This window comes from Meriones unguiculatus, chromosome 2, assembly GCF_030254825.1.
Source record: "Meriones unguiculatus strain TT.TT164.6M chromosome 2, Bangor_MerUng_6.1, whole genome shotgun sequence".
NCBI lineage: Eukaryota > Metazoa > Chordata > Mammalia > Rodentia > Muridae > Meriones > Meriones unguiculatus.
The window spans coordinates 123,259,639-123,285,782 of NC_083350.1; the positions used below are offsets into that span (position 1 = coordinate 123,259,639).

General features: G+C 36.5%; 1 protein-coding gene across 2 annotated transcripts in view; it reads right to left on the bottom strand.

Annotated features, from left to right (window-relative positions):
- Trhde (thyrotropin releasing hormone degrading enzyme) overlaps positions 1 to 26,144 on the bottom strand; it is a 471,067-nt gene that overhangs the window by 168,337 nt on the left and 276,586 nt on the right. For both annotated transcript variants that reach the window (XM_060378067.1, XM_060378066.1), the window contains exon 6: positions 19,336 to 19,473. In XM_060378067.1, the coding sequence (XP_060234050.1) occupies positions 19,336 to 19,473 (138 nt within the window). The remainder of the gene's footprint in view (positions 1 to 19,335; positions 19,474 to 26,144) is intronic.

A 26,144-nucleotide genomic window follows, 5' to 3' on the forward strand; every position in this document is an offset into this window, starting at 1 on the left:
GAACCTGCCACAGAGGGCCTCTGAACAGCTCTGCCCTACAGACTATCAAAGCAGACACTGAGACTTAAGGCCAACTGATGGGCAAAGTGCATGGAATCTTAAGTAAGAAGTGGGAAATAGTAAGATCTGGAGAGGACAGGAACCCCACAAGGAGAGCAACAGAACCATAAAATTCGAACACAGGGGTCTCCCCAGGGACTCATATTCCAACCAAGGAACATGCGTGGAGATAGCCTAGAACCCCTGCACAGATGTAGTCCATGACAGCATAGTATCCAAGTGGGTTCCATAGTAATGGGAAGAGGGACTGCCTCTGACATAATCTGATTGGCCTGTTCTTTACCACCTCCCGCTGAAGGGAGAGCAGTCCTACCAGGTCACAGAAGAGGACAATGCAGCCACTCCTGATGTGATCTGATAGACTAAGATCAGAAGGAAGGAGAGGAGGACCTCCCCTATCAGTGGACTTGGGAGGGGCAAATGAGAAGAGGGGGGAAGGAGGGTGGAGCTGGGAGGGGAGGAGGGAGGGGCTTATGGGGGGATACAAAGTGAATAAACTGTAATTAATAAAAAATTTAAAAAAAGATTAAAAAAAAGTAAAAAAAATTGGTAAGATTCCTTGCTATGAGACGAATGTCTTAGTCTTAGCGTTCAAAGTTCAATTTCTAGTGATAGCACTGTTTTGTACAGAAACTCAGAAAAAGTAATTTAACAAAGAAAAGGTGAAAAAAAAAAACCAAGTAAAGTTCACCCTTGAGATCACATATTGCCTCTTTCCACCCAGCCTCCTGCCCATCTGTCTGTGTGACGATTGGATCTCTTCACTATTGCCTTCTGCTGCATTCAAATATTCTCAATGTTCGTCTCCCAGTTTGTAATTATTTTTAGCTTTTCTGTATTAATTAAATTTGTTTTGACAATTTTGACAAATTTAGCAATTCATACATGTACATAATTCATATCTAGAACATGGCTTTTGAATCTATGGCAAACCCACTTATTGTATATGCATTTTACAACATTTTACTACACTCCCCTTCTAGGAATCCTATTCCATCGTTTTTTAAATCTTCTCACACATCACTCCTCTCCAGATTATTAATGAACTGTCTCTACTTTCTACATAGCATATGCATTGCCTTACACATGTTTGGTTGTTTCTGTTGTTGGTCATTCTGGAGCATATTTTGGGAATGCGTTTCTTTGTACGATGTGTGATATTTTTATGGCAAACTTTTGGTTTTTTTTATTAGGATTTATACTTGGAAATCTGAGATATTATATGAAGGATGATTTTTCTAGAAAGAAATTATATTAGTTCTGGATAATAAGTGGCATTTAAAAATATCTTGGGGTACGACAAGCATTTTAAATTAAACCTTGTCCTGAAGTTTATAATGCACTGAGCAGACCTCAGTTGAGCTCCAATACCACTTGAAGCTTGTATGAGTTGAAATTTTCCAGAATATTTTTTTTTTCTTCCCTTCTTTACCTGCTGCCAACAGAGTTTCTTTGTGGTCTCTTAAGGATGAAGGTTTTTTGTTTTTGTTTTTTTTTTTTTCTGGGTCATCATGTGCTAAAGTTCAGGTCTTTAAGGCCCTGACTTTGCAGGAAACCTTCAGCTAAACTTCTCACTGTCGGCTTCTTCTTCTTCTTTTTCTACCTATGTGAAACACTGAAAACTAATCTCAAATTCTCCTGCTTGAGAAAAATGACCTTAAGACAAACAAAACAAAAAACAAACAAACAAAAACAGCTTCAGTGACTTAAACAGAAAAATTTATCATCCTTAAATGCAAGAATGATTGATAAAATCACAGTCAAGCCTTCCAGTACTTTTGTGAGAGAGAGAGAGAGAGAGAGAGAGAGAGAGAGAGAGGAAGAAGAAGAAGGAAAAAGAAAGAAGAAACAAACAAACAAAGAAGAGTCTATATTTTAGAAGCAGATAAACCAATAAGTTTATTTTGTGCCACCAGGACCTACAGAGCATCTTAATGATAAAATATAGAGAAAACATTGAAACCTTGGGTACTTCCTCAGTAGGACACAAAATGGCCTTTGCCTTCTCCTAAAAAAAAAAAAAAAAAAAAAAAAAAAAAAAAAAAAAAACCTATCAAAAAATCTGCAAAAGTGTGTTCAAGGTATGTTTTGAGGATTTTAAGGAAAATAACATATTTCCCTTAAAACAACAACAAAAACTATTCGGTAAAAGATTGTGCTGTTGTTTCATGGCTACATTATTATCTATAACAGAAAACATAGAGCCTGTTTGAAGCAGAAACTCAGAGCCTTATGTCTTTGTTAATAAAGAGTTTGTTTGGTCCTTTGTGAATGCAATTATTAAGGACTGACCCTGATAACCTTTGGATTCACATTCTGATAGATGCTGAGAAATGGTACCCCAGGAAGTAAGACAAGAGAGAGTGGTTAGTCCTTTTTAATTTTAAATGTAACATTGCTGTGGTGATTTGAATGGAAATGGCCCAGATAGGCTCATAATGAGTGACATTATTAGATTTGTTGGAGTAGGTGTGGCTTTGTTGGAGGAAGTGTGTCACTGGGAGTGGGCTTTGAGGTTTCAGAAGCTCAAGGCATTCCTAGTGTCACTCTTTGTTCCTGCTGCCTGCTGGCTGATCCAGATGTAGAACTCTCAGCTACCTCTCCAGCACCATGTATGCCTGCATGCCGCCATGCCGCCACCATAATGATGATGGATTAAAACTGTAAACTAGCCCCAATTAAATGTTTTCCTTTATAAGGGTTGCCTTGGTCATGGTGTCTCTTCACAACAATAGAAACCCTAACTAAGACAGTAATCTGGAACTTTAAAGATTTCCTGTAGCATAATATCAATAAGTCCTTTGTGGTTGATTAAAATCAGACATGTGGCTGGGCTGCATAAAACCTCTGGCATGCACACAGTGCACAGGCAAAACACTCATACATATAAAATAAAATTAATAAATTAAAATAAAAACTATCTGAGGTAAATGATTTGTTGTAAACCTATAATGCTCAGCAACACAGAGGGAGAGGCTGGGAAATCTCAAGTTCAAGGCCAACTTCATCTTAACAGGGAGTTAAGGTCAGTCTGAGTTACAAATTGAGACCCCACATCTCAAAGAGATATACCAATACAAAAACATAATCACTTTGCAAATACTCCGTAGGAAATTATGGTTCAACTTGATATTCTTCACATGTATACTAATGTTGTAATTATTCAAACTGCTAGCAGGATGGATGTCTTTATTCTGAATTTCTGTAAATGATCTTTTTGTAATATGGAGGCTTCACCCTTGCTTTTCCCTTTCTTTGTGTCTTTTTTGATCAGTAGAACAACCCGTTGGTCCAGGACCTTACTTCTTTAGCAAGGGAAAATTTGTTTTTCTCTTTCCAGCTATAGTAGAACCTCATTATCCTGAAAATAAACTAGAAACAAGAATACAACCTTTCCTTATCTAACTCTAGTCTAGAAAAATACAGTGACTTTTCACTGACTCTTTTACAATTTCTCTCTCAACATTCTTTATAAAACAACTTGAAATTCACAAACCACATGCCTGAATGACCTTGTGCAACCTGGAGCTCCATTCCTTCCTGAGATTCACTGTAGCAGCCTCCTCACTTAATGAGGTTAGAGCCACGTATAGTTGCAGGGTGAACACATTACAAAAATGAAATACTCTTTGATAGCTCCATTTATTCTAATTGAAATGTTTTCTATTCTTAATTATAACTGTTGGTAGAAACTTGCATAAATAAGCCATTGTAAAAGTCATTCAAATTTGGATTTTTCCATAAGCAACACACCAAAGAACTGTAGTCAACACCATAAGCAGTGGAAATAACTCACAGAGTGAATATCTGTGAAGACTCACCCTCCTCTGAGCCTAAGCTTCTTAAACCTGAGATCACCACTCCTTCACAGAGACAGACTCCTTCACAGGGCAGAATGAAGCCGAAGCCAACGGTTGCCCCTCAAAAGCATCTCAGCATAGTGAAAAAGACAGAAGCTGTGTGCAGCAGATAGATTCGAAAGCAGTAATCTAAATCATTAGTTACAACAAAGCAATGAGACACAAGAAGGTCAGAGAGTAAGTAAGCCTCCTTTGAATAGCATTAATCTGACAGTTACACCATTGAATAACCAGCTGCCTATTTTCATCAAGTTCACACATTTCCTTTCAGTTTCTTTATTTAAACGGCAAATCAGAAAGAAACATCTAATAGACAGAAGTAAAAGTGAAATGAGGTATCTTAAGTATTTGGTTTTTAGTGAGAGAAAGAAAAAGGAAAAAAATCCATATTCAAGCAGTGATGCATCAGTCAAACACATGTGTGAAAGAAACTTTCTTTCCATCAGCCAAATGCACAAATTAATAATTTACCAGGAAGTGGTAAAGGTGTTTATTTAAATTTTAAAAAGTCAATAATAGTATCTCTTTCTACTATGAACATTTTCTTTCCAAGGTCACAAAAGAAAGACATGTTAAAATCATTCCCAGTCCAGAACAAAGGCAACGACGAGGCTCAAAGGGAGTCAAGTGTGTTCTGCACAGAAATTCTTCTGGTGATTTGTCGCAGATGAGCAGTGGACCCTTCAGACATAGATGGAATTAGCTTTAGATTCTCTAATCTTATCTATAGCAAGTAGTTAGCTTGCTTGGCCATTCATGTATCTGTATTTAATGCAAAATGAGAAGCTGGATTTTCATGCATATATGTGTGAATATAAAATTAATTTCTAAAAAACTATGAATTTTTATCCCATTGCCTATTAAGCACTATGAAGTAAGATCAGAGGGAATTTTTTTTAGTAGTCCTCCAATTTAGTTAGCTAATATGACAGAAGATGTTCTATTTTATTGTTAAATACTATAAAAGAATAAAGATTTTTCTATGGCTCATTTTGAAATACTTAATTCCCTTTTATGTCAAGAAGATCTTTCTGATATTAACTGAGATGTCTTCCTGTAATTTGAAGCCATTTATCTTACTTTGACCTTGATGTTGACAGAGAAGTGGTGAACAGGCTAGCCATAATGACCATTTATATGTTAGATCCAATTATGGAGTCACCTCTCAGCTCTCCAGGCTCCTGGGGATTCATATGTATGTTCTGTAGCTTGTTCTGACAGACTCTCTTTAAATGCTTCTAAATCAATCTCTCCCTTCCTCTCTTCTTTTATGCATCTCTATCTCTCTCCTTTGCTTAATTTTTCTTAGTCTCTTGATATTGTTCACATTTTAATGAGAATATCATAACCAGATTTTATATCCCTTATTTTATTTGCATGTCAATACTTTACCTGCTGTGTCTGAAAAGATTGCAAGGTCAGTTGGGTTTCTAAATGGAGCAATACCACAAAAGAAAGGTATCCTAATAGATACCTTTAGCATTGAGTTGAGAATCTGCACTAATATCCAGGAGCCTGAACACATTACTGAATTATCTAGGCTTCTGCTTACTCTTATATGAAGTAGGTGTAATACTATCTCCCTTAAAGAAGGACAGATTAAAAAAGACATTGCTGGTTCCTGGCAGTCCCTCAAAGAACAACTGATGTTAGCATTAGCTGTTATTGAACTCTGTGTAACTAAAAGTCCAATTGATTTACTGAAACAATCACAGGTGTTACAGTCATCAATGTAAATATCAGCTATTTTACAGCATTTATGAATGTACCAAAGATGTCAAAATTGTGGTTTATTTAATATTAGTTGACTACAAATAAATTAAATCTAGGAGGAAGAACTGCATAATTGAGAGCTGGAAATATTTGGTCAATGGGAGGGTGACTGTGCCTGAGACGGGAGAAAGAAGAAAGAGAAGAAGAGCTAAGACAGAGCAGTCTCAGGAGCACCAGCACAGTCAAACCACGTGAGATAGAACCCATCAGAGAACAGAATGGCTGGCCAACTCACCCCCCCTTACCCCTATGAAACTCATAGTTCATTGTGCATGAAACTCTTTAAGGAGTCTTCCATTTTCCCAATTCCAATAAACAAAAAGATACCTTTATATTTGAAATATCGTAATAATATTTCTACTTATAAGGCCACAATACATAACTCTAGCTGGCCCAAAGCTTGCTACATAGAACCGGTTTGTCTTGAACGTTCAGTAATCCTTTTGTCTCAGTTTTCCTAAAGTGCTGAGATTACAGACATATGCAACTCTGGCTTCTCTGATAGTCTTTTTTTTTTTTATTTATTTAGCTCAATAGATACATATGCAATGCCTATTATGTCAAAATAGTATACTAACTAGTGAAAAAAAATATTGTGGGAATAGCCGGACATAGATGGCTTACTTTATAAAGTTCACATTCAAATGAGTGTGTCAGAAACATAGCAGTGGACAAAGGTGTAAACATGAGACAAAACAAGTGGATTAAAATAAAGGGATGGCAGCTATAACACTGCTACGTATATACCCAAAATTTGCTCAAGTACACAAAAGGGATACTTGCTCAACCATGTTTAGCGCAGCTTTATTTGTAATAGCCAGAACCTGGAAACAACCCAGATGTCCAACAACGGAGGAATGGATACAGAAATTATGGTATTTTTACACAATGGAATACTACTCAGCAATCAAAAAGGAGGAAATCATGAAATTTGCAGGCAAATGGTGGAATCTAGAAAAGATCATTCTGAGTGAAATATCCCAGAAGGAGAAAGACAAACACGGTATATACTCGCTTATATAGACCTATAAGATATGATAAACATAATGAAATCTAGACACCTAAAAAAGATAATCAAGAGAGTGGACACGGGGTAAGATGATCAATCCTCATTTAGAAAGATAGATGGGATGTGCATTGAATGTATGACAGGAGTCTACTGCAGAAGGCATCGGAAGGACTCTACCTAGCAGTGTTTTCAAAGCAGATACTAAGACTCATAACTAAACCTTCATCAGAGTACAGGGAATCATATGAAAGAAGGGGAGTTAGTATGATGGGGAAAGGATAGGAGCTCCACAAGGACCAAATATATCTGGGCACAGGGACTTTTCTGAGACTGACATTCAACCAAGGACCATGTATGGATATAACCTAGAACCTCTGCTCAGATGTAGCCCATGGTAACTCAGTAACCAATTGGTTTCCCATAGTAAGGGGAACAAGGACTATTTCTAACAGGAACTCAATAGCTGGCTCTTTGACCTCCCCACACTCCAAGGGAGGAGCAGTCCTGTTAGGCCACAGAGGAGGACTTTGCAGCCAGTCCTGAAGATATCTGATAAAACAGGGTCAGACGAATGGGGAGGAGGTTACCTCCCCATCCATGAACTTGGAAAGGGGCAGGGTGGAGATGAGGGAGGGAGGGTGGGATTGGGAGGGAATGAGGGAACGGGATACAGCTGGGAAACAGAATTAATAAAATGTAACTGATAAGAAAAAAATAAAATTAAAAAGAAATAAAATAAAGGGATGGAAGGAAAACAAGTATAAAGGCATTATTTGGGCGAGGTCTCTTTTAGAAAGTGAACTGTAAGTAAAGCTTTCCAGGACAGCAATCTGGACACTGGTGTGTGTGGGGGGGACATCACTTCCAGAAGGAATAAGCAGCTCAAAGGTGTGCTGGGAGTTATAGAGAGCAGAAGCATCACCAATGAGAGAACAGAAATGATAATTCAGAGGCAAAAGAGTTACTGCAGAGCTCTATGGGGCAAAAAAAGTATAGTGTAAGTGAACATGAGATAACCTTAATCGCCACTGCAACAAGATTGCTGTTCATTCTTATTTTTCTAGAGTCTTTCTAGAATTTCTAGAAAAAGAAAGAGCACAATCTGACATGGTCCTAGAAAGATTCTCTCTCTCTTTCTCTCTCTCTCTCTCTCTCTCTCTCTCTCTCTCTGTGTGTGTGTGTGTTTGTGGGGGGGGTGCGCTACATCAGAAAAAAAAAAGTCCTGCCTAAAAATGACAGTGATTCAGACAAATATGTCACAAGGATGATGATGAGAGTCAGATTTTTTTGGAGAGGGTTGACATCAGAAATGGGATTTCAGATCATCAGGCTAAGAGAACTGAGAGTGGCCTAAGAAAGTGCAGTTGCCTTGTTTAGAAATTGTTTGCTTGATAATTCACTTTGAGATATAGTTGTTTCTAGACGATTTTGTAGATAAGAGCCCAGAATCGGAACTAACACTTATCTCAAATACTGTCTTACCCACTAGCTAGAAGCTTGACCCTTGGTGGTCACTTAACTAAGTCTCAATGTTTCATAAGTAAAAATGCATGCATCCCAAGGCTTCCTTTAAGAATAAATGGCATGAGGAATGTGAAAGAATTTATAATAGTTTTGTGTATGTAGCAGCTCGTTAAAGGACATTTATGACTTCCACTTACAGTAACGCTTAATGGAACCATTAGCTTAGTTTCCTGTGCCTTGATTCCACTGTTAAGTAACATTGTTGAAGGGAGACATAGTTTTACTCCTCCAGCAGAGGTCCTGACTAAATGTTCTCTCCATGCATTCATCATGGCTTGACAGAGATGGCAAGGAGAGGTCCTTGCGTATCAAAGTATGATGCACAAAAATGGGTGGATGTTATTTCAGAGGATGTTCTCAGAACCGTAAAAATATTTTGTCAAATTCCAGTTGTGGACTATATTGGCACACTCTCACAAATTGAATTTCTATTACTACTGCCTTTTCAAAAATTGGGGTCCCTATGACTACTGTGGATTTTCTCTATTTGACAAACCCTTTCCTTTATATTTTACGTAATATTTGTTTAATCTTCCTGCTTTTAAAGGATCTTATTTAATATGCTGAAGTCATTGTCTAATTTGTTCTTCGCTTGAAGCTTGCAGTGGTTCCTTCCACCTTGGCATCATATGTAAATTTAATGAGCATTCACTCACTTTCATCATCCAGGTCATTGGGTCATTGATTCTTAGTTCCCTGTGTGCTTTTAGAGAAAAGATGCTGTCTCAATCCATCTTTCACAGCCGTTCTTGTCTGTGGACAACCTCTTCCAACTTTGGTTACATTTTCCAATAAAAGTGTCTTCATTTTCCAATTATAAATTACCTTGTTATTTCATTATATCTACATTTTCATAAAGCAGTAGTTCTCAGACATTTTCTGTTCTAAAACTATAATTTTTGAAAGTTGCTTTTAATACTAGCTTTGGGACTACCCATAATGAAGATTTCTAAGTATTTCTTCAAAGATCTTCAATTTTCAAATTCTACTTCACAAAAATCACTATCTGATCTGCTAGTTCTGACCTCTATTTCTCTAAAAGTGTCTGTTCTCCTGCCATGTGATTCTCTGCAAAATATTTAAGCTGTAATGAAATTACAACTCAAGAGGAGTACAAATATAGGTAGAAATGATTAGAATATTACTAAGGAAATAATTGTATAGAATGATAAGACAGAAAAACAGAAATGCGATAAAAGTTTGGCTGTTGGCAAAGGTCAGTGTTGACTAGTAACAGATCTTCACAGATGGAACCACAGAAAAAGCAAGTGATTATTTTTTAACTAAATGCTAATATAATAACTCCAATATGTCTACTGTTTACAATTCCTGTCTATATTCTAAGTTGCCCAGATCAAAAACATCAATTATATCACTACTACACATATAGGATATTTTTTTCTTGGAATAGTAGTTAAACTGTGATTCATCCATGGATCTCCTTGGCCTGATACTATTGATATAAGCTCACCATGACAAAAGAGCTTTGTGATTTCTGATGCAACCCCAAGCATGCAAGTCTACTAGCCCCAAACTCTTGATTATTACATTACTATGGATGACATCTTTACACTCCCCATAATTTCTAATATGTTCATTTCTGATCCTTCTCTACAGGATGAGGTGTTTATGCCAACACCACCACAGCAGAGGATAAGGTCCTAACCTACATTGGCCAGTCAGAATAGTTCATCCTCAAAGATATAGGATTAGTTAGTCAAACCCTGTCACCTAATTAAAATAAAACAGAGCTCTTTGGAGAGGCAGATATAGATTCTATTTGGAAATAAGAAATTTTTCCTTAAGTATATTGAGATCACAATAGTGATGACCTGATTACACTAACTTAATCTGATCCCAACTATCTAAAAGATTAAGTAGACAGTAATAGAGCAAAGAAACCAAAGGCTGATTTCTGATGGTTCAAATATCTCACTTCACCATTCCTAAAATTATTACTACATCTCAGATTGACCAGTGAATTTATTTTACATTTTTTCTATTATTCGTGCTGTTTTACTTAGGTTTCCCCATGTAAAATATAAATATTTATGTATTACTGTACTAATTTTTTCTTATAGTTATTCTTATAGTTATTCTTATATTCTCGTATATTCATATATATATTTTCTACTTTATATTTTACTATTATAGCCACAGAACTCTAGAAAGTGCCAGGCTCACAGTCAGAGCCTTGCCCACTTATCTTGGAATGGCTGCAGCAGCCAAGCTCTTTGACCAAAGACAATGATGATGAATGCGCGCTCTGAAACTTGATTTCCTTAGAAACATCCCTGAATTGACTAACATTGTATTTCATTTCTTTGAATTTAAAATCATAATAATAAAATCCCCATATGGTAAGTATAAGAATTAAAATTCTAGGTTATAAAATGGTGATATATTGCCTAGCACAGAATAGATATTCAATTAACATTAGACATGATTATATATTTATAGCTAATCATCTCTGTACTACTCAGATATCCTAGACTAGAAAGGTTTACACAATCCACCTATAGGTTAAATGTATTATTGTATATTACAAATATATTAAATATATAAATACTTACATATTCACACACACATACACACACTACCCTTTTGTAGTAAGAGCTTGATTGAAGACAACTTGGAGAAGTAAAACCAAGTACTGCCCATACAGCAAGGTTGATGCTGAGATCTCAAATGTGATGTCCCTGATACTTCACCCTATTATATTCTTCATTTTCTACATTCACATTTTAGATATAGCAGCAAGTAACTGAACTACTATTTTTCCCCATGTCTTTGGAAGCATGAGTTGGTGAGGAAAACAAATAAAAAAGAATATTCATCATGAAAACATGATGAGCAAGTGGACAGAAAAGAGAGCCTGTATGGGTATGAGCGAGGTCCTCTGCATATGCTATGTTGCTTGGTGTTCTTGTAAGAGCCATAACCGTGGGGATGTTCCTAACTCATTTTTCTGCTCCTGGAACCCCTTTCCTCTTACTGGGTTGCTATAGTGAGATTTTTGTTTAGAAAACACAGAAATGTTATAAGAATATGTTTTCATTTTAATCTCAGGTGTGGGAATATGGGATTGCTTCACAGCAACTGACTATGATTTTCCTCTTGCTTTATGAGGGGCATAATTCTGACAACTACAGACAGTTGTTACAAGTGTGTGATGTTTAGAATTCTTGGAACTTTTCAGAGGATATATAAATGCCCAGGTAAGTGGGGTTGTCTGGTAGATGAATACAGTTGTTTGTGGTTTGTTAAGTATTCATGTGCAAAGAAGAAGAAAGAGAAAGAAGAGGAGGAGAAGAAAAGAATATGATGAAGACAAAGACGAAGACGAAGACAAAAAAAAAGAAGAACAACAACAACAAAGGTATCCTGACTGTGAAGATCAAACTTGCCTCAAGAACTTGATGCCCTTTATCAGCAGGAGTAGCCAAATGAGAATGATGCTTCCTTCCCTCTCTATCCTTTTTTTCCTCTCTCTATCTAGTGTTGGGGGTTAAAATGGTATAAACCCACAGGGTAGCAAACTCCCACTACAAGTGTCACCCAGCGGGGGCTAGGCAGAATGAGAAACTTGATTTCAAATGTCCAGAGGAAATGCAGAGGTCGATGTTTGTTTCAAGATGCCAAAAATAAATTTACTGTTGCTGCTACCACTGGGATATCACCAACTTTGCTCCCAGAGGGGATTTTCTGTTTGCTTTTTTTCTTTTTCTTCTTCCTACATTGTTTTTAAAAATGTTGGGAGTCAGTTGTCTCTGACTCATTTTCTTGCTTTCAGTACCCTTTTCCTCCTACTGGGTTGTCTTATCCAGCCTTGGCATGAGGGTTCGGCCTAGTTTCATTGACTCTTGTTATGCTGTGTTTGGTTGTTTCTCTGGGAGGCCTGCTTTTCTTCTGAAAGGAAATGGAGGGTGAATGGATCTGGGGAAGAACAGAGGTGGAGGGGGTACTGGGAGGAGTGGACAGAGAAGAAATGGTGGTTAGGATGAAATATATGAGAGAAGAATAAATAATTTTTTAAAATAAGAATGTAAAGGCTTGAACAGTTCTGTCAACAAATAAGCCTAATCAGCATTTGTAGAACACTCTTGCCAACACCAGTGTGTACACTCCAGGTAACACCAATTTCTAGGCTATAAAACAAGACGTAACAAATATAAGAATTGTTGAATCATATGGTGTATATTAGTGGCTACAACAGAAGTAAAAAATAAATAGCAGACACCTTTCTGGCAAATTTTAAGTACCTGGAAACTAAAACACCTACTCTAAATAACTAATGTGAGTTAAAAATTAAACAGAAAAAAATTAAAGTACAAGTGAATGAAATGGAAATAAGTACTAAATTTTTAAAGATTTCCTTGGGAATAAATCTAGAAGAAAAAATCATAGAATAAATACTTATTAAAATTGGTAAACTCCATATTTGGCTATTTAAGCTGTGGGCTGGCTTTCCCCAGGGTCAGAAGATTGTTCAAGGTTCCTGAATAAACTGCATCGAGAAAAAAAAAATTGGTAAATGAAGTTTTGAGTTAAAACTCAAAACATTTTGTATCTTAATAAATTATGAAAAATTAAGGAAGGATCAGAAAATAATGGTTAAAAATAGAGAAGAATGAAATGACCATTATAGAGGTAATCTATAAAGGAGGTCAGGGAAAAGTTCATAGTATCAAGAGGTTCTCTGAAAAGATAAACAAGGCTTATAAATTTCAAGGTATACAAACCTGGCAAAAAGGAGTAATGTTGGTATAATGTTCTTTTGGAATGTATAAACCTTACTCTTATTCATTCAAACGCTGATTTCTCTCCCCCAGTCTCTGGTTTCAATCCAGACATTGCATTGTATACTTATTCTAAGCATCACCTGTCTCAACTTTGTGTAAACATGCCAAAATAAAGCAACTAGCCACAATGTTGAGCAATGAAAAAAACCAGGAAAGGAGGGAGAAGCCAGAGGACAGGAAAGTGGGAGGCAGAGGAGGAGAGAAGGGCAGGAGAGGCTGGGAGAGCAGAGGCAGGAGGTAAGGTCTTGGAACGACATGGAGAAATGAATCAGATCTAAGATTTTACAAAAAGCAAGTACAATGGCTGAATCTAAATGTTGGAAAACTATGTGGGCTTGGAGGTTTAGGATGAAGTAACTATTGTCCAGCATTGTGTTCTAGGTTAACTAAATAAACTCAGTCTCTGTGTGGTGATTTGCTTATGCAGCTGTTTAAGATTAACAGCAGCATTAATAAAAGATAAATTAATATTTTTTACAACAGAGTAACATACAAATTAATAGAATATGAACTAGGCTTATGTTATTTGAGATGATGTAGCAATTAAATAAGTAAGGGAAGGTGGCATTGAATTTATGTCAATAAATCAAACATCTTATTTTATAAAATAGATAAATTGAGCCAATTCTTTAAGAAAAATCAAATTACCAAAGCTCACCCAAACTTAAACTAAAAACTCAGAAAGTACTTGCTATTATAAGGAAAGTAAATTGTCTTTTTTTTTTTTTTTTTTTTTTTTTTTTTTTTTTTTTACTTTTCATGAAGAAAATTTCATGTCTATATTGCTATCCTGGGAAACTGCTAAACATTTTCTAAAAATAAAAACACACAAAAATTGTTAGACAATTGAACAAAAAAAGATAATCTGCTCCCAGTTTATGTTGTGCTCAGTAAAGCTACAAAAAAAAAAAAAAAAGTAAAAAACACCATTGAGAGATGACTACCAACTAAGATTACCAAGAGCAAAGAACACCAACATACCTAATGAACACCGGTGCAAAATATCTAGATGTGGTTTTGGTAAGTTATTTGAACAATAGGTTACAAACAGAAATATGAAATGAATATCATTTGTTAGCATTTTAAAGAAGGCTGAAAATTTCAAAGTCAATCAATTAAACTTGAGATATGGGCAAACTAAAAAGATAAAAAATAAATAGAAATATCTCAATATGTATAAAGGAATTTAATTGAATCTTCATTCCATCTCTGGGCACTCTGGGAAGAAAATGCAACATAATAAAGGGTGCCTATAAAATTCCGAGATACCCGGTGCCAGGCAGGAGTGACCTCCTGAAAAGTTACTGATCATGGAAGCCTGCTGAAAATAGCCTACAGGAACTGTCCAGACATAGATGGGTCAGCTACACTTACTCCTTTAACACCATCCTCTGGCTCAGGGAATTATGGAAAAGAAGGGTAGAGAGAGTATTGGAGCCAGAGAATGGCAAGGGGAGCTTTGAAATGCTATCACACAGATGGACTCACAGCATACTGTGCATACCTAAACAAGGTCTGCACAGAATCAAGACAATAAAAATTTCCAACATGGACTGGGATTGGGCTCCCAAGTCTTTCCTCCTAGTTTAGGAGCTCTTGGTAACTGATGGCTAAACAGGGAATGGTAAGTTACTTTTTTTTTTTTTTTTTTTTTTTTTAGGAGTGTGGTCACTAGTAGGCTTTCTATGCTACAGCGGATGATCCACAGGCCTATTTTCCAGTAGTCATCAAAGCATCCATAGTCAAAAAGAAGGCACAGCTATTTTATTGTTGAAGTCTAAAATAAAATTTAATTCTAACTTTAAAAGATTTTTGTTTGTGTGTGTGTGTTTGCATGCATTTCTGTGTGCCTCATGCATACAATGCTCTCAGTGGCCAGAATTGAGTGCCATATGACCTGGAAATAGACTTAAAAATAGTTGTGAGCCACCATGTAGGTGCAAGGAATCCAAACCTCATCCTCTGGAAGAGCAACCAGTATCCTTAATCTTTGAGCTATAACTTCATCTTCACAAAGTTCATTCTATCTAGACAACAAAAACTCAGAAATACAAATTTAAAATACCAAGTCTAGTAGTTCCCCACGTGACATACTCAGGGAATATATCTGCAAAACGGTATGAAAGATCCCTATAAACTACAGAGTTGAGAGAACAGGAGGAGGACCTAACAGAATCACATGGAAGTGCACTCGGTCTGTTAAAACAGTGCCGTTAAGATGCCAGTTTTCTAATATCAGAGATCAGACCTCTACTCTTGCCTGATGCGTCTAAAACAAAAAGGGGGAACTGTAGAGAGCTGCGGAATGCTGTGCCTTAAAGATGGAGCTGGTTTCCGCCTTCCACCCTCCCGATGGTGAGTGCTCTCTGTCACGAACAACTCCACATTTGGCTAAGGCCGAGGATCTGGCTTGCTTCCATGTATGTGGACCTATCTGCATTGCCCCCGTGGCACGCCTGGGTTGGCTACCCAGAGGCTATTTAAGCTGTGGGCTGGCTTTCCCCGGGGTCCGAGGATTGTTCAATGTTCCTGAATAAACTGCATTGAAAAAAAAATGCCAGTTTTCCCAGATTGTTTTATTAATACAACACAATCCTAACAATTCCAGTGTAAGTTTGTAGGAATTAGCAGACTCGTTTCTGAGGAAATGCAAAAGACCATGAACGACTGAAGAACTTTGAAAGAAAGCCAACTGGAGGCCTAACATGGTCTTATTTCATGGTTTAATTATGAAAGAACAGCAATCCAGACTGTGTGGTGACAGGGCCAAACAAGGATATATACAAGTACAACAAAATAAGCAGCTCAGAAACTAAACCATGTGCACATATGGTTCACTGTTTCTCAGCCCTGTGGGAACACAACTCAAGGAAGAAAGGGAAGAGTTTGTTGACTAGGTGTTTTATCTTAATCGAAACAGTCTCTCCAGTAGGGTGGAGAAAAGTCAATGCAGTTTAGAAGGCTGGGGAAAATCATGCCACTTACCGAACTCTGGAAACTCTGAAAGGTAAAAGACTCACGAGGACCCACCCTGAGTTACATAAGCAGAAAGAAGATGGGGAATAGAGACCTGCAGCTAGCAAAGATGCCAGAGGTCATGCAGAGCCAGGGGCAGTATCTAGTAAAGTAAATGAACAAATTGTTTACATACATATAAGTTATCAATGTGTATGTGTAATGAGTGAAAGAAGAAAAATTAAACTATATAGATTATGTTTTTATAAGACCATCAAAATGCAAACTAATTCATAGTAAAAATAATCAGTGTTGACAAGGAAGGACTTAGAAGGGGCTTGAGAAGATTTTTAGAGTGATGTACAGATTCTTCACTTGAATGCCACAGTAGTCTCATTGTCTATATTTGTTAGCACTTATCAAACTATACCTTTTCAATGTCTATAGTTTATTGTATTGGGAAAAAACAGAACAAATTTGTTCTAAATATTGCCATTTTACTTTTAGACTCTACTGAATCATAGGGGAAAACTAAGTTCAAGGTCTCAGGCCCTAGGGGAGCTGAAGACTTCACAATAGCTGAGCAGGTTCTGTTGTAAGAAAACAGTTGTCTGAGTCTAAACATCTTAGGGACAACTTGGAAGGAGACAGTTGTCTGAGTCCAGCCATTTCAAAGACAACTTCTCCATCTTGCTGGCAGGTTCAAATTAAGTTCCTGTTCCCAGGCTCAGATAGAAAAATGTAACAATAACTTGTCATAGACATTTGTGATTTGCAAGATTAAATATTCCATGATATCTTGGCTTGGGGTTACAGCTCAGCTCCTGGGTCTATTTTTCAGCCCTGACCGAATAGTGGAAGCTTGATTACAATAAATTTTTTCATCTGCATTCACCTGGTCTTTGAGTTATGCTGGACCTACACAGACCTCATAACCACTGTGCAATTGCACTTTAAATATCAGAGCAAAGGCTACATTTTTACTAATGTTTGAAACATAATGATATGCAGCTAGTAATACATTCATCAGAAACTATCTCAGATGCAGAGGAAGTTTAATCCAGAAACATGGCTGCTCTGATTACATCCATAGTTCTTCTAGGTCTGTGTAATCCCACTGGAATACTTACATGCCCTTAATATATACCTTTAACCCTGAACAATGTCTAATTGAGGGACAAACAAAGTGACAAATCACAGGAAGATTTGACAGGATAGGATATGCCCAACTCTCAGGAGAACAGCAAAGGAAAGAGAAGTCATTTAAGAGGAGCACAGGGAGAGACAGTCAGTCAGTCAGTCAGTCAGTCAGTCAGTCAGCCAGTCAGTCAGGTGAGTCTAGGTAAGTCAGTTGGCAGTGAGTCAATGATAAGTCAGCTGAGAGGCAGTAGTGTCAGTTCAGTTACTGACAGTTCAGATCAGTCAGTCAGCTCAGTTGGGTGGAGTTGAGTTGGGGGCATTTCAGTTGAGTGAGTGCAGTGCAGGAGAGTTGAGTTTGTTTGTGAGTTAGTGCGGAGACCGTTGAAGGCAGAGAATGAGAAGGAGCCAGATTAGAACATATTGCTAAAGCTTAATTTGAGGCCAAATAGAGCAACCCAGTCAAAAGCTGAGAGAGGCCCATTTGAATCAGACAGCTGAGAGAGAAATTTGAGTCATAACAGCTGAGTTGAACCAGCTAACCAGAATTCAAAAACAGCTAGAAATGGTGAGCTTATTCAGCAGCAAGTCTCAGAGGATGAAAACATTTTAGGCCTAGGTTACATTGTACAGAGGCCAGAAGTTTCCAGGACTAGGCCTAAGTTAGAAGAAAGGCAGTAAACCTCCTACAGGACAAGTACATCTGGCAAATAAAAGTTACATTTACACTCAGTGATGGTGCTCAATGATAATCCTGAGACCTCAACACAGGTGGCTGACTGTTTCATATTGATGAAAACTATCATGCCTCTCTGCCAAAATATAACGAACGTGGAATAAAATCATTGTATATTTAGCTTTACTAATCTTTTTATTCTTAGCTCTCTTAAATCCTCTGGAAACTCTCTAATTCTATGGAATAAAAATTAGGTGTTCCATATGAAGGTACATTGATAATATAAATATATTATCAAATATAACATATATATATTATCAAATATATATTTGATAATAAATATTTGATAATATATAGTCAAAATAATATTTTCATGATTTTATTTATGCTGAAGTCAAACTAGTATTTACAAACAACCTTTAAGGATCAGGAGTGGGGAAAATAATTAGATATATTATCAGGTTGGAATGTCTTAATACGTTATTTTCTAGATTACATTTAAAACATTACCATCATTAAGTAAGATAAACATATAGCAAACTAAACTTAGCCTAAACCTATCTCATATAAAGTTAATATAATAATAAATATATAATGAGGCTATAATTGATATTCTTTAAAATAGCAAAAACACTGGTCTTGATCAAGTACAATGACATTTTATATTAACAAAAAATCTTTATACACTATTGCCTACATCACTAATTAGTAATAATTTAGAGTATTATTATGATTACAAAACCAAGCATTTACATTAGCATAATCAGCATACAAAGGACTTCTGATAAATTATTTTAATCTCTAATTATCACAAATGAAGATATTTCATGGACAAAATAACTTTAGTAATTTTTTAAAACATGAGACAATTGAACCAATGAAAACTATATAGAAATTCCAATAAATGTAATTCAATTTGCACTAAAAATGAGGTGAGTCTTACCCATATTTTTACTAAAATGTATATCCTCATGTAAATATTAAATCAAGGTATAGAGATGTAAAGATAAATCCTAATCACTGTAAAACTAAAAAAGCTCAATTGAAAAAATATTCAATTTTTTAAACTCATTCAGAACCTTTTAATTTTTATTTATTTTGTCATGTCCTTTAAAAATTACTTATAAGGTTCATGTGTTCTGGCATTACCTAGACCCATTTGCATCAGACCATCAAGTATGTAACGGCCACTAGCATAAGGAATTTGTCACTAGTTAGGTCAACATTCCTAATACTAAAAACCTGACATTTACATAACACCATTTGTACAGCAATTTCAAATGGAGTTCCCAAACATTTATTCATTAATACTTTTAATATTTCCATGCAATATTTGGCAAACATTCATTACCATCTAACTCATTTATAAAGCAGTCCTATTCTTAGGATGACATGATCCTAATAGTTCCTTCCCTACTCACAATCCATTTTCATTTGTTAGGAAAAAAGAAATAGAAAATAAAAGCCCTCCAGCATGAGATAGTTGGTCTATCCTAATAGTGAAATGTCTCATTGGCATGTGGCCCTTGTCTCTCCCACCTTTTTATATGCGATCCAGTCAAATACTCTGTCAATATCTGTTGCCCGGAGCACTTCCTGTGACACTGGATGGGAACTGGCCAACCCGTCAAGCAGCATCACTTCATGCAGAACATCTGTCAGAAATCTCTGCTTTTCCTGTAATACAGGAGATAGGGCAATATTACAGGTGATTCATGGCTATGGCAGAACCTGCCAGACAACATCAACAGCATGCGTGTCACTTAACTGATGGTGCTCATCAGTCTTACATGGTGAGACTCAGATCTGAAGGAAACTCGGTAAATAAAATTAACCCCCTAGGATAGGATAAAACAAAGATAGTTGACTCAAAAGTAACATGAAACAAAATCAATAGACTACAGTAAGCCCTAAGTAATAAGAACAGCAGACTGTTTTCTTGGTGCATAGCAAGGCTGAAGAGTGGACAAACGTGGCAATGATAAGATGAAGGCTTGTTCATGTCTTCTATAGAGTACAGAAAATTCCAGTCTCAAATAACACTTTATGGTAAGGTCATTAGTCTCATTACAACAAGTTAATCTTGCTCTCCGTGTTCCTCCATCCCACCACGGGTATTCTTCCCTGCTGTCCCCAAAAAGGAAGACCACAACACAGAGTAAAAGGCATTGTTTTCCTCAAACTATAGTGCAGACGGATATACACACAAATTTAGGTTAAAGGCCACAGTGCTGAGATCACCCAGGCTTAATTACCACGAAGCATTGAAAACAACAAGAATTGTGAACCTTCTACTCCCTTCATTTCTCTAATAAAAGCAGACTTGTTACATTAAAAAATGAACTGTAAAGAAGGGTAGGGTTTTTTCCTTTGTTTTTGGTTTAAGGAAGTCTGCTTTCAAAAATTAGCTTAGATTCTGTTAACAAAAGTACGGTCAGCTATTAGTCCTCTGGCCACTTGCCTTCACTGATGGATTAAGGGACAGGAAGATAAGTCACAAAAGATAACAAGCCTAAATAACCCCCTAGATAGCTAAAGAGTGAGTAGTATCATTACTGAGATTAAAGACTCTAACACTTAAATTGCTCTACCTAATTCTGAACTCAGTCCTAGAAATATTTGGCTATAGCGAATGAAATGGTCCTGAGAAATCAGATAAACACTATTATTTTGGATTGAGTTGTAATTTCAAGCTGAGAGTACATCGATCCGGGACTTAAAGAAATAGAACCAAAGAAAAAATATGATATAGGAAGAAAAGTTAACTGAGCATATACATGTATGTTGATTCAACTATTATTTATTCAATTATTATTTATTCAATTGTTTAGCAACAATAAATGTGTGCTGATCAACATTAAAATGTAATGAATAGTCCTAGATTTTCCAGAGTTGTAAGGGTTAAAAGTGACATAAAGTAAGCAGGTTTTAAAAGTGAAATCTAAACTCAATTTCAACAAAGAAATATTGATGTTAAAGGAAGTATCAATTACATGTGATACATTACTTCATATTTCTGGGGGAAGCAAAAATAAATCTTTGTCTGCTTAATATAATTTTAATTGCCATTTCACTTTAGTATGTATAAGTCATTGATTTATCTTCTACCTTATTGAAAAATTGATATTAAATAATGGAAGAAAAGACTTGTGTGGAAAAATAGATTAGGGCCTGTGTCCCTGGTAGTGGAGCACATACCAAACTCAGAACACAGAATACATTAAATTGACAAGTTAAAAAGAAAAAGAAAAAAAAAAAGAAAGAAAGAAAATTCTAGAGGCAAACTCAATTTTACAGAAGTACAAAGAGCTCACAGGAGAAAGTACACTGATTTCTTTTCAATAAATACCTACATCACTGCATAGTAAGAAATTATCTAGATAAAGCCTACATCATTCTCAACAGGAACAGCCCCCACAGTAATAAGACTCAGCCTTACCTAGCATGAGTTAATTTCCTATCACTTATCTGGAGCTATGAATGTTAAAAACTTAAAAGAAAAAAGTCATTTTTGTAATATAAGAGATAAAATAAAATAGTTGGCTATAGTCAATGAAATGGTTTTATTTTATGGATTAAAGTTGCCAAAGTGATTTTTTAAAATGCTGTACAATAATAAAATTATCTATGGGGACTTTCTTTAAAAAGAAAAAAAAAACTCATCTGACCTTTAAAAAAATTAATTTTGTATGTATGTGTATGTGTGCATTGTGGGTCTCAGTGTCCGTAGACTTTACTCATAGAGAATATTTCTAATTTTTATTTTACTCCAAATTTAAGGCTGGTAGGATTTGTGATCTACCACTTTGTAAAAGTTACACATTAAAGAGCATGGGCACATTAAAATCCTTTAAAAATATTCAATGTTTTCAGCCTCCAAGTGGGTATCCTAGTAAGGGGAACAGGGACTGTCTGACATGAACTCAGTAGCTGGCCCTTTGATCACCTCCCCCTGAGGTGGGGGCAGCATTACTAGACCACAGAGGAAGACAATGCAGCCAGTCCTGATGTGACCTAATAGACTAGGTTTGGGAGGGAAAGAGAGGAGGCTACAGCTGGGATACAAAGTAAATAAATGTCAATATATAAAAAAAAATTAAAAATTCAATGCTAACAGTAACCACAAATTTCACAAGCCTTGGTGTAGACATTATTCAGATTTTTACATGTGTATTTATTTAAATAGTTATAGTCATATAAAATGTCATTTTGTTGTCCAAAATCATATATAGGTTACATATACATTATATATACGTATATATGTTATGAGAACTTTACAAAAACTAAAAACAGAGTAATTGAAGAATTGTTTATGAAAACCAAAAAGCCACTATTTTACTTGCCAATTTATTTTCTTAGTAAATATCTATTGAATTCTCATTCTGCAAAAACCTACTATCTAATCTTGAACTCAAGAACAAAAATAAAGTACAATAGGAGGACAGGTACACAGAAAAACTAACATAATACAATGGATGCTATAAAACACAGAGAGTGAAATAATTAATTAGTTCAGGAAGGTTTAAGAGAGGGGGCAGCATACAAGTAAGTGTGTGATAGATGAGAGGGGAGGCAGCTAGAAAGGGGCAAATCCAGAGCAGAATAAACATGCAGCAAAAAACCCCACGCCAATCAAATCCTCAATTATGAGGTTGAAGAGTTTGGTCTTAATAAATGGACACTAACAGGCATCATGACATAATAAATATGACGCTGTATCTGTGGTATACCAGATAGCTAATCGAGCTAAAAGACAGGGAGTGACCACTATCCTAAGAGAGGGAGGGAGTACGAATGATGTATTAGGACAATTTATTACTGAAGGAGAGTTGGATATGAGAGATATTTTAAGCATTTTTCATGCTTTGAAATAACTATATAGCTTTTAACATTAATAGGACTTAACGGAAAATTTTTGAACTATACTGACAGAAATGTTAGAAAAATACACTTTGGAGACCATACTTAAAAAAAGAATGGTCTTACATGTGGTAGAAAAAAAAAAGTGACTATGAACGTGCACAAAGAGCCTTGCTGCAAAGAACAGCAAGTGAAGACCTGGGACTAAGAGAAAGGACTATTTCTCTTGTTTTTTGACAATACAAAATAGTTTTAATATAATATGAATAGAGCATAAGAATTCACTTCAAAAAATGAATTTTTATAACACCAGTAGCACATAGACTGGTTTTTAGCTGTGTATGTGAAGGAAGTTAAGAATTATTATTTTTTTTGTTAAGTTTTATTTTGATAGAAGTTTTAGGATACATAACATTGAGCACATATATGCCCTGTTCCTGTACATTTATTATTTCTTCCATTACCAATATGCAATACTAGTCAAGTGCTTTGACTCTCACAAAAAGAAAGAAAAAAAGAAAGAAAGGAAGGAAGGAAGGAAGGAAGGAAGGAAGGAAGGAAGGAAGGAAGGAAGGAAGGAAAGGAAGGAAAGAAGGAAGGAAGGAAGGAAGGAAGGAAGGAAGGAAGGAAGGAAGGAAAGAAAGAAAGAAAGAAAGAAAGAAAGAAAGAAAGAAAGAAAGAGGGAAAAGCAGAGAACATTGTATTAAACCAAAGACAAGAAAGATTAGGGACAAGGCTAAAACAACTCAAGTAGTGGTGAGCCAGTCACAGATATATTGGAAGTAAAAACAAAACAAAACAAAACCTTCCAGGTATACAAGTGTTGCATCCAATCAGTCACAAGGCCTTGATTATCTCCTAAAAGTATGGATCTGAACATAAATGATTCTTAATACTCTCTTGACAAAAGAGTCCTAACACTGGGAATTAGGATTCTGCCTTTCTCTAGCCATACACCTTTGAGACCAAGCAAACTTTAGAGATCTCAGCATCCTCATTTGTTCACATGTGCTGTTGTGAAGATTAAATAAGTGAAATAGCTCTACATATCTTTCTTAAGTACTGCCTGGATCCCAGATGGTGTGCTTGTTTCTAAGGATAGACAGAGCAATGGATCCTACATTCAGAGACTTCACAGTAGTAGAAAGAGAGGCAGAGATGAAAGCAGATATTAAAACACAGCCTGTTCTATGTGAGAATGTAAGTGGGCTCAGGACACAGAATGACTGCAGTGAGAACACTATGATTTCTTATACCTGAGGGAGGCAGGGAAGCTTCTAAGCAAGAGTTTAAATTGAATTTTGAAGAATTTTTTTAAGTATTCCAGGAATAAATGACAGTAAAGGACAATTAGACAAAGGGGAATTTGTGAAAAATCAAGGAGTACTTTCAGTATAGTCTCTTGGAGGGTCCGACACAGAGAGAGGTGTGCATGGCACAGGGAAGGGAGTAAATCACAAGTGATGACAGAGAGGCACAGAAGATCAGTATCACCAAAGACTCCTGGATGATGTAGTGACAGGGTATTGTGGGACTTGCACTTTAAGAAGTCTGAAGAGCCTTACCTTACATCCATCAGAATGGCCAATATCCAAAACTCAAGTGACAACACATGCTGGAGAGAATGTGGAGAAAGGGGAACCCTCCTCCTTTGCTGGTGGGAATGTAAACTTATACAACCACTTTGGAAATCAATCTGGCACTTTCTTAGACAATTAGGAATAGTGCTGCCTCATATACCACTCCTAGGCATACATACAAAACATGCTCAAGTACACAACAAGGACATTTACACAACTATGTTTGTAGCAGATTTATTTGTAATAGCCAGAAGCTGGAAACAACCCAGATGTCCCTCAGTTGAGGAATGGATATAGAAGGTGTGGTACATTTAAACAATGGAATACTACTCAGCAATTAAAAACAAGAAAATAGTGAAATTTGCAGACAACTAGAAAAGATCATCCTGAGTGAGGTATCCCAGAAGCAGAAAGACACACATGGTGCTGGGAGTCAAAGCTATTTAGTGGAGACAAAGCTATTTACTGAAGCCAAACCCAAATAGTGAGCCAAGGCCATTTAGTGGAGACAAAGCCATTTAGTGGAAAAGTTATCAACAGCTGCACTAGGACCCTAGGTCATGGGTGATAGATTTGTGTGAGAACATCCGCTTGTTAGTCTTGGAGCATCCTTGAGATATCTTAAGTAAACATCCTTACGGTATCTTGCAGGTGCAATATATCAAGCCATGAAAGCACTCTTGCTACCTTCTGCAGCAGTAAATTAGCCTCCCCCCTTTCCTGCCTTCTCCCTATATAAGTTGTGTAAAAATTTCAAATAAATGAGACCTTGATCAGACAAACTGACTTGGTCTCCATTCTTCATGTCTCTGTTCCATCCCATTCTTTTCACCCCTCCTTAGGAACCCATTGAACTCCCGCTGGATGGAACAACATGGTATATATTTACTTATAAGTGGATGTTACACATATAATATAGGATAAACATATTAAAATATGTAAACCTAAAGAAGCTATGCAAGAAGGAGGACCCAGAGTAAGATGCTCAGTCGTCATTCAGAGAGGCAAATGGGATAGACATCAGAAGTGGGAGAAAACAGGGAACAGGACAGAAACCTACCACAAAGGGACTCTGAAAGACTTTGTCCTTTAGAGTATCAAAGCAGAAGCTGAGATTTATAGACAAACTCTGGGCAGAGTGCAGGGAATCTTATGAAAGAAAGAAGGGAGAGATAGAAAGACCTGGATGGGACAGGAGCTCCATAAGAAGAGGAAAAAAATCTGGGCCCAGGGGTCTTTTCTGAGACTGATACTCCAAACAAGGACTATTCATGGAGATAACCTAGAACCCCTGCACAGATGTAGCCCATGGCAGTTCAGTGTCCAAGGAGGTTCCCTAGTAATGAGAATGGGGACTGCCTCTCACAGGAACTCAGTGGTCTGCTCTTTGATCACCTTCCCCTCAGGAGGGTGCAGCCTTACCAGGCCACAGAAGAAAACAATGCAGTCCTAATGAGACCTCAAAGGCTAGGGTCAGAGGGAAGAGGAGGAAGACCTTCCCTATCAGTGGACTTGCGGAGAGTCATAGGAGGGAGCTACAGCTTGGATACAAAGTGAATAATCTGTAATTAATAAAACAATAACCAAATTTAAAAAAAAGAAAAAAAAAGAACTGAAGAGTAGTGAGTTTCTGGACTAGAGCAATGAGCAACTAGAAAGAGAAATAGAAAAATATCACACAACTGAAAAAGAAAAGCACACATACATCTTTATCTTTGTGGCCACAAAATACTATGTTAATTATGTCCATAAATTTGACCTCAGTCTCTGATAAGCAAGGTTGGTCAAGTGAAATATTTACATTGGAATCCTGTGTGTGAATTTGCTGTAGACATAAACAAAACTATGGACATTGATGCATATCTAAAATAAAAATATCCAAATAGATTCAAATATTATTCCTTTAAT